Raw genomic sequence first — 13,904 nt, 5'->3', positions numbered from 1 at the left:
TCCACAAGTGCTGTCTGATTTTGGTGAGCGCTAAAATCATTCTATTTTTAGAAGCATTGAATGAAACCATAAATTAGGGGCCTTAAAAGGGCATGAAGACTGTTGAAGACTCCTGCACCAACCAATATTTCTGTATCTTTGTGTTAGAGTTTGCATTATAGTTGGTGTTGGCATAGTTGCTAAGCAGAAAATGTCATATTGGCACTTCATGGCTTAAATGTTGCTGCCCCCTGATTTACAGCAAATGGTCAAAGCTATTAGCTTTGAATTTTTTCTTTTTTTCCTTTTTAAAAAAAAAAAATCTTTTCAGGCTATTTTAATGGTATTACTAGTTTTCCAGTCACCCTGGTCAGCACCATTTACTGTCACAGGACTTGAGAGGGTTTTTTGGAAATTACAGGGAAGTTCACACTTTTAGACCATGATTCATGCACTTTGCAGTTGACTAATGATACATGGAAAGAAGCTAAAACCCTTTGACAACAAAGAAAAATGACACAAGTTCAGTGATTTAAGCTTAAATTAATGTAAATTTGTTGTGAGTTCCTTAGATTGTTGATATAAACCACTTTGGTTTATATCAGTTATCTTTAAATTTGATCCTAATTATAATCTATATATTTTTCCTGGTGCTATGAGTCCAGATTTAGCTAAATCCAATGAAAAATAGATTCTTAATCTCAACGGGACATTTCCTGGATAAATAAAGGTTAAATAAAAGAAATACCAAAAAAAGCTGCAGGTTTCATTTAAATTAATGAATATAGAAAAACTATACATATCTACAAAAATAAATCTCTATGTTTCACCATATTGTTATCTGTAAATCCTAAGAAAATGTCAAACTACAGCTATATTAAATGTTTAAGTATGATTGAACTGGTTTGGGAAGTAACGCACAGCAGAGCGAGGCAGAATTTTGCACCATTTTCCTCAAAACACTGTCTCTGGTGTGTTTCTTTTCTACCAGATCAATTCTAATTACATCCACATTAAAAAAAAAATTCTGTTATTTAAAATCCCCACTTTTGTTTTTTTGTTTGTCTTCCTTGGCTTTTTTGCTTTACTCTTGCATTACTTTAATGCCTCAGTTTTTCTTTTCTTTTCTTCTTTCGGATGTTTGCTTCCCTATAAACATTAGTCACTGATACTCCTGAAGACTGCAGTGGCTTTTCAAAGCCGCAGCTTTCCCTCCCGTCTAACCTACCCCACAAAGCAATAGCTCCATATCAGCATAAAAAGACTCTCATTAAGCTGCCACTGCTTCTCCTATTCATGCAGATTCAAAGGAGCTGGGGAATGCAGAACATGTGGAGAATATGAGGTGGTGTTCTGAGATCAGCTGTGACGGCCGCAGTGATGGTAGAGGCAATTTTACTCTCGCATTACTTCCACTGGCAGCTCAGAGGCTTATCAGGGACATCCCACACTTATTTCACCCCTGGTACCTGAAAACAACACTGATGTACAGTCAAGATTGACTGGTCTTCTCTGAAGCTTATGTTTTAGAACAGGTGTCAACTGGGGCTGTTTAATGGCAAGAGTCTGGCAATACAATACACATCTCACAATATAATATATATCACAAGACTGTAACAGAAACAATATATCACAATGTCTTTTGAAGATTTTGACTTGGAAAAAAAATGCTTTTAACATGAACATTGTCCACAAATAATGTTCTTTAAATATGATTAAGAGAATACCTTGCTATACATTCTCAACACTGCTTATGAGGTGAGTGAAATATAAAGTTTGAATAAGTTAACTATCCCGACAAGGATTGCAAAGCGCAAGACTTCCATAATTTCTGCCTGTAGTTGGTTTGCCCCGCCCTCGTAATTCCTGACCAATGAGTGAAGAGATCTTTAGTCATGAGGTTTTGTTTACAAGCTTTAGTCCTGGAACAGCAAAGTCTGCTTGACGGCAGTCTGAAAACAGACCAAACCCATGGTCTATCCAGACCAAATTAATAGCGGTGTTTATTGGCAAGAGTCTGGCGATACGATACGTATCCTGATATTGTACCAGAACACATTTTCTTTTTTTTTTTAAATCTGACTTAGAAAAAGCTTTCATTTCTGAATGTATAACATTTGTTGTCCTTTTTTTCTTAAGATTCAAAACTGCTAATTTTTTTCTATTTATTCATTTATGTTTTTGGAGAAACACACATTTATTTTAAGGAGTTCATTTTTTGTGTGCTGCTTCATGAGCTCTTCTGCTGAGAGAACCAGAACAGTGTGAGAAAGGTGGGATTGTTCTTAAACTGTCAGGGTGGAGTTGTTTGGCTTGTCTAGTTGTTTGCCTTTTGCCAGACATTTGTTGTGCATGTGAAGCCATGTGTTTACAGGCAGAGAAATTGGGGAAGAAAAAGAGAAATGTGTGTAAAGTCTTTATGAGCAGAACCCACAGAAGCAAGGCTGAAAAAGTTTACTTTTTAATCCTAGTTTCATCATTTCATCGGCATTTGTGTGTCCTTACTGACCATCCCAATCTTCTGCAGCATTAATGTGTGTGTTAGAGGGTGTTGTCAGTGTGTCTGAATACAGGACAATGCCTTCTGTTTGTCTGTATTCAGACCGTGAAATCCCTTTATCCCTGCTAACGCTCTCTCTGCTTCACTGGGCAATTGCACTTGTGTGTGTGTGTGTGTGTGTTTGTGTGTGTGCTGAAATGACAGAGAAATATCATTAGATATGTGTAACTGTTGGCCTCATTGTTTACGTTTTAAGGTTCTTGTTAGTGGCTCACGTTGCTTGCATCATGCTTATGTTAACGCTTTCAAATCTCTGAGAAATCTGTTGATTGGAGGCGCCTGGTTTTTTTAGGTTACTTGTACAGTGAAGAAGTTGAATATTCCAGCCAAATAGTTGAGCCCCCCCCCCCCCCCCCCCCCCCAAAAAAAAAAAGGCGTGCTTTAGAACACATTTCCTCATTAATGCTCAATGCTAAGGAGGCTAATTAAGCGTTGTCTATTATTTGAAGTCTAACTCAAATCAACCCTTAAAGTGTTTTAAATGCGTTTCCAGTGGTTTTTATTTATAATTGTCATTTTAAGCTCAAATCAAAAAACCTGTCGTTTTCTAGGAGAGTTTCTGCAGAGCGACAGTAGTTCAATAAAAATTGGCCTCTGAGTTGTGGGTGGGACCATTAGAGCAGAACAACCCCGCCCCCCTTCTCATCACCAAATAACTGAGAGCACTCTGTTTACATGCTCTCCCCCTAGCTTACAGCCCCTCACAGCCCCAACCTAACATTACTGGTGCAATAAAAATGGCGAGTAATATTGGAGATATCCAGCCATATAGTTTTAAGCCAGATGCCAGCTCAGACGACAAAGACGTACATGGATCTAGTCGTCTGCAAGTGGATGGATCAGAATTAACCTTTGACTAAAAAATACTCAGAAATTTAATTTTGAGCTTAATTTTCATTTTATACTGTATGTCTTCCATCAGAAAAATGCCACAAGATTATGTAAAAAAACACTTAAAACACAGGTTTCATCGGGGTGCATCTTCAACACTTGAAGACTTGTGAAGCTAACCATTAAGCTGACCCATGGGGGGGTAGGGAGCTTAATTCAGGGCTACACAAACTTCTAAGGAGGTGCTAGATCAACAGGGAGCTTATTTCCAGCTGTCCTTTTGGGGGGGTGACATCACTACTGGGAATCCCTCTACCAGCTGTCATCCGACTCTCCAAAACCATGAATGAAGCCTTCAGATCCGTAAAGTCTGAGAGTCAAGTTCTCTCGTTGTCACATTGGTTAACAGGAGTGTTGCACATTGTTGTTGCAAAAGCGCATAGATATGCTCAGGAGCTGCAGATACTGGAGGCGTTGAGTCAAGATTAGAGTTAGTTCTTATGGTTTGTGTTTTCCTTCTTTTGCTGTCTCATTTAGATTTATCTTTTGCTGATGGCCACAGCTGAGGGACACCCACCCTTAAACGAACCTGAACAAAAAAATAGTTTTTTTTCTTTTTTGCCAAATAATTCAATTACTTTAAAGAAGCATTTAAAAAAATGTGGATATCTGTCCTTTAAATCTTTAAGGACTAAATATTTGCTTTGCTTTACACTCTGCTTTTTTGCACTTTCTCCTGGTTTGTAGTAGGTTGATGGCAAACAGATGCTCCCCAAACTCGTCCACCTCCATCTGATTGTGGTATGTGCTGTTATGGAGGCTAAAATGAAGGCAGAGAGAGTAACAACAGCCAGGAATGCCAACCTAATAAACCTGACGTTGGCCTCTAACGGATCCGGGCGTAAAAAGCAGCGAATGAGGAGAGATTTGGAATTTGGAGTAGACACTATCAGAGTGGAGTAGCGGAGGTGCTGGAGTTTGATTAATTAACACCATATTTTTGACATTCTTTCTTTAAGTGAGAAAAGATGAGTGACTTACTTTAGAAATTTCTTACCAAACACTTTTGTGTACAAAAAAGGGAGGGTTAAGTGGATAAAAATAAGCTCACACACCCACCCCCGTAAAATCCTATTTTATTTGAATAAATTAGGAAACAGATTTGTTCAGGTAAGTAAAAATAATATTGGCCACTTACAGAACAAGTAAATGTGGTATTTAGGATTTTATGCTTTGTTAAAATTAGGGAGATCATTAAAAAAAAGCTTTTTTTTTAAATTCCACATTCCTGCTGCCTTATGTAAGCAGTGAGACTCACAGAGCTGCTTACACTTTGAGTGAGTGAGTTGTTAATGTTGTGTTATTTCATAGTATAAAAGCATCAGACTTAATAAATGCATGTTTTATTTTTTATTTTTTATTTGGTCGTCTATGTTTATTAGCCTGTGAGGAGGCCTCCAGCGGTGGTTAGGAGCACATGCGTCATCTGCTGTTGGTAATTGCTGAGAGTTTTGTCACAATTCTGCGTTTTCCCTCCCTGTTTTCAGACCTTAGGTTTATAGTTCAGGAGTATAAGAAGAAACCAAAAGTTATTTGTGTTTCCCTTTTCAAAAACCCAGAGTTTGAGGGAAGGAAGGAGGAACTGTGAAGTGTTAAAACGTGTTTTCTGAGTTCTGAATTTCTTTAATGGGATCTTTAAAGCTATGGAGCACCTGGGGTGGAGTTCACAGGACTGCACAAAGACACCACCGCAGTCACACAGATCCTCTTCTTGCCTGGTCGGGTGAGAACACTTTATTAAATTTATAATAATGGAGGGAGATTTCCTGTTCTTTTTTTTCTTTAAAGGTTGCTCGTCATTATTGCTCTGTTATTAGGGCTGTCTCCTGTCAGTGCTGGATGACAACACGATTCACCGGTGGGAACTCGTTGCTGAGTCCACCAGAGAGGTGGGAGGGGTTAAGAAGGAGGGCGTGGTTTCCCTCCGTGAAGTGGACAGCTACTCTCTCCCAGGAAGACCTGGCATTGAGAGCAGCAGGTACCAGAAATGTGAAGTAACTCACCAGCATAACGTCTGTCCATCACTACCAATTGTACTCACCCACCCTTCTGTGATGCAGCGCCACCCGGGTGACTGTCCTCCTCTTGCTAAAGTCATGTGACCTGCTTTGCATGGGAACAGAAGGTGGCGGCGTTTACGTCCTGGAGTTGCCCCGCCTCTCGTTAAAGGAGAACCAGACGCTGCTGCAGGATCATGTCACTCAAAGGTGAGCTCAAACTGGCCTGATCTTACCATTTTTGATTTATTTTCAAAGTGGTCTTAAAACTATAATTATGTTGTTTTTAGCCAAAATCCAAAAACCTGTGTGCTTTTCTAAAACATAGTTTGACCTCTTTTTCAAACCACATTTTTTCATTTACTCCTGATTCACAACAATTTAAATAAAGAAGTACCCGGTACTCAAAAATTAAAATTGTAAGTTACATTTCCTTTATATATGTCTTTCATTGTCAGAAAAATGATACAAGAACATGATTAAAATACCCAAAACACAATTTTTATGAAAGTGGTTTGTTTTATTGGAACAGTGTTTTCTCACTGTCAGCAAACCAGAAGGTCCTCATGAAGTTCCAGTGCTGTATATCATGTTTTTATTGTGTTCTCTGTTACTGCTACTTTATTCTTATAAACATCCTGGTTGTTGTTATCAGTAGCAACCATATACATTTCTTTTTCCTTGTGTTTCTTTTTTAACCCACGTGACATTAAGGTCTACAAACTTAAAGGTTTTATTCTCTGTAGTCACTTTATGGCTGAGCTTTGCAGCTTCCCAGACTGGGACTGTCATGAAGATGAAGGTGTTTTTTGTTGTTGTTGGACTGGTACTTCTGGTGAATTGCCTACACTATGCATTTTTATTGTTTTAATTACATTAACAAATGACATTATTTACATCACTATAATCTTAAAGAATTTCCTTTGCAGAGAGTTTTAGCTGGATTTAAAGCACAACAAGGATCTGAGCAATTGAAGTAGAAGTAGAAAACGAAGAAGATGACGTGGCATTTCAGAGCTGAGCAAAAAGTCTATTTTTTTGTAATGATTCTTAAAGGTCTCCAATTTGGTGATGAATGAATCAAGTCTTATTGATCTCTAAAGCTTTTACTTCAGTAAAAGAACAAAGAATGGAGATGCGTGGTCGCCTTTAAAGACACAAACTTAAGTATGATTTTCAATACAATTTCAGCCTAAACAGTTGAGGAAAGACAACTTTATCGAAATAATCTGCCTAGTTTTTATTCGTTATTTCAAATTTGTTTTAATAATTGTCAATGAAGGACACTTTGGTTTTAAACATTTGTTAAGAAGACTAAATACGCAGTTTTAGGGTCTTTCTACGGCAGATAAAGTTGTATCCACAGAAAGCTGCATTGCTTTTTATTTCAGCTCATTTTCAAAACTTTATTTAAAACTCTTCGTTTGAACACTGACAGATGGTGGTTTAATAGCCCTAAACAACTAGGAGCTCACATAGAAGTGCTAAAATAGTTGTAAAATAAAATGCATAACCAAAACTATTGTTTTTTTGCGACCATATAAGTTGTTGCTTGGTAACCATCAATCAATTTGAATCAATGTCATATAATCCTGATAAAGATAAAGTGCTGCATTTTCTCCATGTTTGGAAACTGGATGGGATTCTGTCATAATGATGCACACATTTGTAATGTTGCCTTATGGGAATTTAAGCTGCAGGACAAATGTTTTTGGCATGTTTGCTTCTCCTTGTTTAGGAAGGTTGGGGTTCACTGATGTCTTATTGATGGCTCTGATGAGACTCGTTTGATTCTGCGTTTCTGCCACAGAGCAGAGCTTCTGCATAGTGGAGCTTTGTGTCTCCTGCTAAAATGCGGGAAGTGTTTCAGCTGACCGTCTAGTGTGCCCTTTCAGAGGGACACGCATCCACAGAGACACTTCCAGGTTCATCTCCGGGACTCTGCAGCAGGATGCTGGATTCCCTAAAAATACTTTCAAGCACCGAGGCAGAGACAATGGAATGCTTTGTTGGGATTTTTTTTCTGTCTCTGTGCTTCCGGAGAGGATCTTCATCCATCACGGCATCAGCATATGTGTGTGTGTGTGTGTGTGTTTGTGTGTGTCAGAGATGTTTCTGCTTGATCTGCAGTAGTGTTCTGAAAAACCTCCACTCTGCAGTCTTGCTGCTCCTCTCCTGCTTAGCTGAGGGAATCCTCTGACATCTTGAGGGTGTGTTCCGCTCCACATTCCTCTCTTGTCTCAGAGGAATGTCTTGCTTCTTGATTCCAGGAACTCTTCACCAATTTGATGTTAAACTTACTGCTGTTGCATGTGGAAGAAAAATATGTGCATCTCTGTCTGCCTTTCAGACAGTTTATTTTTGCTTTTGTCAAAATAAGATCTGGTAAAGATTAGATTTGGGAGCAATGTCAACCTCCCTGTCTTCTCACAGATGTTGTGTTAGATATCGTCTTCTTAATTCCTTAACAGCTGTGTGTGTAGACCGTTATCTCACCTTGTCCTGGCCTAAAAAATAATTCAATTTTTCCTGGATTAGATCCATGCGTTACTATATGTGAAGCTAAAGAAAAAAACACAGATTTTTTATTATTTTTTTTCATTCCCTTAGCCTGCCAGATGATTACAGATGTGGGAAATCCTTAGGGCCAGTCGAGTCTCTTCAGGAACACCCTCAGCAGGCAGGCAAGATTCTGATCGGCTACAGCCGCGGCTTGGTGGTCCTCTGGGACCTGAGTTCCCGTCACGCCGACCAGCTGTTCCTCGGAAAGCAGGTACTCCCTTTAGAAGAGAAAAAAAAGTGTTTAACCACTGACTTGATTTCACTTTGACCTTCTTCTGATGGCTGTGCATGTGAACCCGCTCTGCAGCAGCTGGAGAGCCTGGTCTGGGAGCGTTCTGGAAACTTATTTGTCAGTTCCCACAACGATGGGGGCTATTCGGTGTGGGCCGTTACAAACGGAAACATTTACAACCACCAGCCGGTGTCCTCTACTATTCCCTACGGTGAGAAACCCATCGAGCCGCTCAAAGATGAGCATAAATAATCACGTTTCTATCCTGCTGCGGCTTTTTTGTTTGAGAAATTCATCTGAATGCAAAAGCTGAAGCTCTCAATATTGCAGACTATTACTCTTCTGTACCGTTGGCCCTCATAAACCTCAGGGTTGTGTACAACCCGCCCTTATTTTTGGGATTTTGACTCAAGACTGTTGATAAAAAATGTTTTTATCACCAAAAACATTATTCAAACTAGACCTGAGCTGTCCTTTCACTGTTGATTGTGGGGATTATCTTTAAAAAATAACTTCTGGCTTTATTTATTGCTTTTATTATATTCTGCTTGCTGTTTAGATTTAAGGGAAGTGACTTTTTTAAGTGAATTGTGACTCTAGACCTGCTATGACACAAACTGTAGTTAATGATCTGAACAATGGAGCATCAATAAGAAATATTTGTCTTTAAACTGAGCTTAATCTTCATTTTTGTACTCTTCTTTTTCTTAAGTCATTTGTGAGGATTGAATTATTGGGACTGGCACATTGTTGTGAATTCAAAGTACTTTTCTGTTTCAGGTCCTTTTCCCTGCAAAGCCATCACAAAGATCCTGTGGAGGACGACACAGTTGAGGTTTGTCATCTGATTTGGTTCTTTAATCAAAATGAGTGGTTGAAGTTCCACTCGGATGATCTTTTGATTGAATTTAAAAGCGTTCCAGTGATCTTTTATGATTATGCTGTTTTTAGCCAAAATCAAGAAACCTGTTTTGTTTTCTAGGACATAGTTTCTGCAGAGCGGCAGTAGTTCATTAGAAATTCACCTCTGAGTTGTGGATGGAACTTTGGGGGCGGAGAAAACCCACCCCCTCTCTTGTCAATCAAAACTGAGCTCTCTGTTTACACGCTCTCTTGCCAGCTTCTTCACAATTCCAACATAACAAGATTGTATATGTGATGTAGAGCAATGTTCTGCATCACATATACAATCTTTTTCTAACAGCATTTTTTTTTTATTCACTACAATTTGAATAAAAAAAATAACATTTTGAGCTTAATTTCCTGTATATATGTCTTCCATCGTCAGGAAAAGGCCAGAAGAATGTTAATAACACCATTTTCACCAAAGTGGGTCTTTAAATAAACTTTGTCTGAGATTGTACCCATTATCCTCTGCTCTGAGAAACAGATTTGCTTAAGTTTACAAATATCTGGAATACAATTGGATCAGTTTGAATAGAAAAGACTGAATACCTCTGCAAATAGGGTCCTCTGCTTCTCTCTAGTTCCCCGGTGATCTTATATAGTGGAGGAATGCCACGAGCCAGCTATGGAGACCGTCACTGTCTAACCATCCAGCAGGACAAAGAGCATGTCACTCTGGACTTCACATCTCGAGTGATCGATTTCTTTACTGTCCACAACATGGACAACGACAAAGGTAAGAATCCAAGCAGATATAAATCCTTTCACTTTTATTCTGTTTTGGATCTTAAATGTCCTGCCTTCTGTCTTCCCGCCCTCAGAGTTTGACGACCCATCGGCTCTCGTTGTGCTTCTGGAGGAGGAGCTGGTTGTGATTGACCTGCTGACCCCCGGTTGGCCCTCGCTGCCCACTCCTTACCTCGCTCCCCTTCACTCGTCAGCTATCACGTGCTCCTGTCACGTCACAAACGTCTCCACCAAGCTGTGGGAGCGGCTGATCAACGCCGGCAAAGCACAACAGAGCCGGCGCCACACACACAGAGTGAGAACAGCCAAAGGAACGTCTATCAGCCAAAGTCAGGATTAGTTTGTAAATCGGTTTAAACAGGTATTCAGTTTCCTCTTTACAATGCAAGAGGCTTAACATTTTTAAACACAGTATGGTTTGTGACCTTTCTGCTTCTATACATTCTTCTTATGTAAGTCAACTAACAAATCATTTATTTTTAGATAGAACTAGAATCCAAAAGAACTGCTTTCAATCCATGAACTGGTTGATCTGAGTTTCTCAGCTTCTTAAAATGAAGCCACATTAACGTGACCTGAGGGTTTGAATTTATAGCGCAGATGTAAGTTGTCTGAATACTACCAAGTCTTTAAGCTTACGTCAACTGTTTGATTAGACACAGATTACACACAAACCGCTGCTACATTCATAAGTTCCATTCAATTTTATTTATATAGCCCAAAATCACAGTTGTTTTGACGGGGTTGACACCAATAATTGTTCAAAAACATAAAATCAGTCATAAAATATGAACATTAGCTAATTGCTAAACTAAACTAACTAAAACGTGTTATTCTTCTCCCAGCGTGGAGTGCGTCTGAAATGTTGACCTACTCTCCAAATTGCATCTCTCTGTGCTCTAGTAATATTCCTTGATGATCCCGACCAATAACAAAAACTTCTTAAAAAACAAAGCCATGTCCCAAGACGTTTCCCAGGAAGCCTTTTCTGAAGCCCTCAGGCCATTAAATTACACTCCAATACGCCTTGCCCTGATTGTCGGTCACAATCAGGGCAAGGCATCCTACTGCTTGAAACGCGAGGCCACCTCAAGTTTTTTACAGAGTCTTGGGGACCTTACGTAGGACCAGAGGACCAAAGAGGACGACTGGAGATGTGGTACCAAGAGTTAGGAAACATAATTAGGGGCCTGCTCATTAAGAGCTCTACGAATCAAAACTAAAATTGTAAAATCAATCCTAAAATGGATAGAATGAAAAGCATTTAAAACTGATGAAATGAGCCCTTTTTACTGGTTCCTGTTAAAAGCTTTCAAGCAGCATTTAGTACCAACAGTTGAATTAATCAAAACAAGCAAAAAGAGAAATAACAGTAATCTAAACAATATTAGATACAAGCATGAATTACAATAATGCAAGTCATCTTTAGTTCCCAATTTACTTAGTTTAGACCTGTTAATTAGGTGATAAAAATGATTTTTGAAAGACATTAATTGGTCAAATATTAGACCACGGTTTTTGATATCTACACAAGGTAGGCTTGCACAAGGAGCCCAGAGTGCCTAAGTGGTGTTTAGTAAAGAGGATGACCTCTGTGACGTAGGTTGATTAGAGATGATGGTAATTTTTTTTTCTTTTTGTTTTTTTCTCTCTGTATATTCAACTCTGTTTGGCTCAAATTAATTTATATGGTACTTTAAAATTACAGCAGTCAAATAAGGCGCCATTCTTAAACGTTTAAAAGTAAAAGGTTAATACAATTGAAAGGGGGAAAAGAATATCGGTAAGTGCCATATTGGTTTTGAGAAGTTTTTCAAAATTGGCGAGTTAGTATGTTAGCCGAATAATAAATCCTGGGGATTCTATGATTCACTTTTCCCATGATTCCGTTAAAATCTCGATTTTTGGGTCACAGTTTTGTTTCCGTTCGATATACGAGTTCTGTAAGACAAAACATTAAAAAAGTCAGTAAAATTATTTTTCACATTGCCTAATAAGCAAGTGACAATGAAGAGAAACGTTTCAATTGTTATGAAACAACATTAAATGTATTAACTTTAGCACAACACGTGTTTGACACTTTCATTATAAACTTGTGCAAACGAATGCAGTAGAGAGGCAACAATTCACTTTTCCTACAATTTGGTTCAATGGCGTAAAAAGTAGGCTTCAAGAATTGCGGCATCCGTAGTAAATATTAGCCGAAAATTGGTTTAGTCGCACGTAAATTTCTCCTGCTGCTTATAAAATCCCTAATTTCTGTTTGTCTAGAAATGGCCAATATGTGGAGGGAAGAACCTGGCACCCCCACCCAGACAACAGGAGCTGCTGCTGACAGGGTTGGTCCGCACACACGCTCACTCATCTTAGCCGCTTAGACCCTACGTTTCTGTTCGAAATCAAATTTTTTTGAAGAAATTTGAAGCTCCAAAAGTAAAAAAGACTTTTTTCACACAAACATATTCGTCATTTGATGTGGTGATGGACTAGATTACAATTAAGTGCAGACGTTTGAGATCATTTTGTCAAATAGTTTAACCTCTGCTATTTTGAAAAAATCTTATTTATTTTTTTAAATTGAAAGTAGCACTGATCTATTAGATGAGAAACCTCAAACATGAGACCTTTACCAAAATCAGATATTGAGGCAGATCTGCTGAGTCATGACTGGACAGTCCGGGGCTAAAATCTGCTTCTTGCAGGCACGAGGACGGCACTGTTCGTTTCTGGGACGCCTCAGGTGTTGCTCTGACTCCACTGTACAAACTCAGCACGGCCAACGTCTTCCACACAGACGGCGACCCGATCGATGATCCCCACGACCCCTGCGATGACCCAGAAATGCAGCAGCAGCAGGAGGAGGAGGAGGAGGAGGAGTGGCCTCCCTTTAGGAAGGTAAACAGTCGAGTTCTCCTTCCGCAGTTCAGGCGTGTTTGACTCCCTGCTGGGATGAATCCTGAAACGCCTCAGACGGTTTTCATGTGTTTGAATCTCAAACAAGCCCACTTTATTGTTCTCATTATTTAAACTTGAAACTGAATAAACTGCCTTGTAATTCTCCTTTCATTTTTTTTTTTTACATGGAGAGTTTTTATTTTAAAGCAAGCCGATAAAGTCAGACCGAGCAAACTGGTTTCAGCAAAGACAAAGAAACGGAACCAAATGAATGATGTCCAGCAGATTTTTATGGCTTGTTTTCATATTTCCTTCATCCTCCTCTTCACACTCGACGCTCCGCCTTACCCTCCTAACTCGCACATATACATGTTGTGTATCCTGTGGTAACAGAGCTGCGTGTTCAGGAATGTGGGATGAAGAGCCTTTCCCTTTTTTCTCAGCTGTAATGAAAACCAGATTTGTCAGCCTTTCTTTTTGTGTAGTGGTCACCAAGCACTTCTTCTTTTCATTTTGCAAAGTCGCGGTGGACTCTGCTGGAATTCCTGCTGTTTCCATGTGAGTGTAGGACAAGAGTGTTTGCTAAGGATTGAGGAAATATGGACATTGTCCTGGTTTTTGGTCAATATAAGAGAAAAGCTGCTGTTCCTACAGCAAGATGACAGTTTTATGTGAAATAAAGTGTAACCAGCAGTTTTACTTTTTTTCATTAGAAAGCTTGAGTGTGTGACTCTCTGGGATCAACAGCGAGGGTCTTTAAACCAACTGTTTTTGTTTTTTCATCCAAAGGGACTCAAATAAAATCAAATCATCCAAATACGGTAATTTTTGCAACCATTTAGAGAACTCCAAACTTTTAGGTAATGGAGCAAAATCATGATTGGTATGATCTCAAAGATCTCTAAAATAGTTTAAAAAAAGTTTTGCTTGTGGACAGGAAAATCTCACAATATTTAGTCAGAGTCCCATTAGTTGTAAACACACCTGGGTGTATGAAAGTTGTTTTGACCCATCCCTTGGGGCAGCAGTGAGCTGCTGACACAGCCGTGCTCGGGAACCATTTGGTTTAATCCCCACTCCAACCCCTTAATGCTGAGTGTCGAGACTTGAAAATAAAAAATGAGTTCACATTATT

General features: G+C 39.1%; 1 protein-coding gene across 2 annotated transcripts in view; it reads left to right on the top strand.

The window, feature by feature from the left end:
- llgl1 (LLGL scribble cell polarity complex component 1) overlaps positions 1–13,904 on the top strand; it is a 35,987-nt gene that overhangs the window by 10,849 nt on the left and 11,234 nt on the right. For both annotated transcript variants that reach the window (XM_004071761.4, XM_078951412.1), the window contains exons 3-12: positions 5,072–5,153; positions 5,248–5,408; positions 5,491–5,637; positions 8,038–8,200; positions 8,297–8,432; positions 9,002–9,056; positions 9,709–9,863; positions 9,949–10,169; positions 12,146–12,213; positions 12,577–12,769. In XM_004071761.4, coding sequence (XP_004071809.1) covers positions 5,072–5,153; positions 5,248–5,408; positions 5,491–5,637; positions 8,038–8,200; positions 8,297–8,432; positions 9,002–9,056; positions 9,709–9,863; positions 9,949–10,169; positions 12,146–12,213; positions 12,577–12,769 — 1,381 coding nt within the window. The remainder of the gene's footprint in view (positions 1–5,071; positions 5,154–5,247; positions 5,409–5,490; positions 5,638–8,037; positions 8,201–8,296; positions 8,433–9,001; positions 9,057–9,708; positions 9,864–9,948; positions 10,170–12,145; positions 12,214–12,576; positions 12,770–13,904) is intronic.

This window comes from Oryzias latipes, chromosome 8 (genome assembly GCF_053564925.1).
Source record: "Oryzias latipes strain Hd-rR chromosome 8, Olatipes_Hd-rR_3.1".
Taxonomy (NCBI): Eukaryota; Metazoa; Chordata; class Actinopteri; order Beloniformes; family Adrianichthyidae; genus Oryzias; species Oryzias latipes.
Note: the sequence above shows the minus strand (reverse complement) of the source record. Positions and strands in the feature narration are given on the sequence as shown.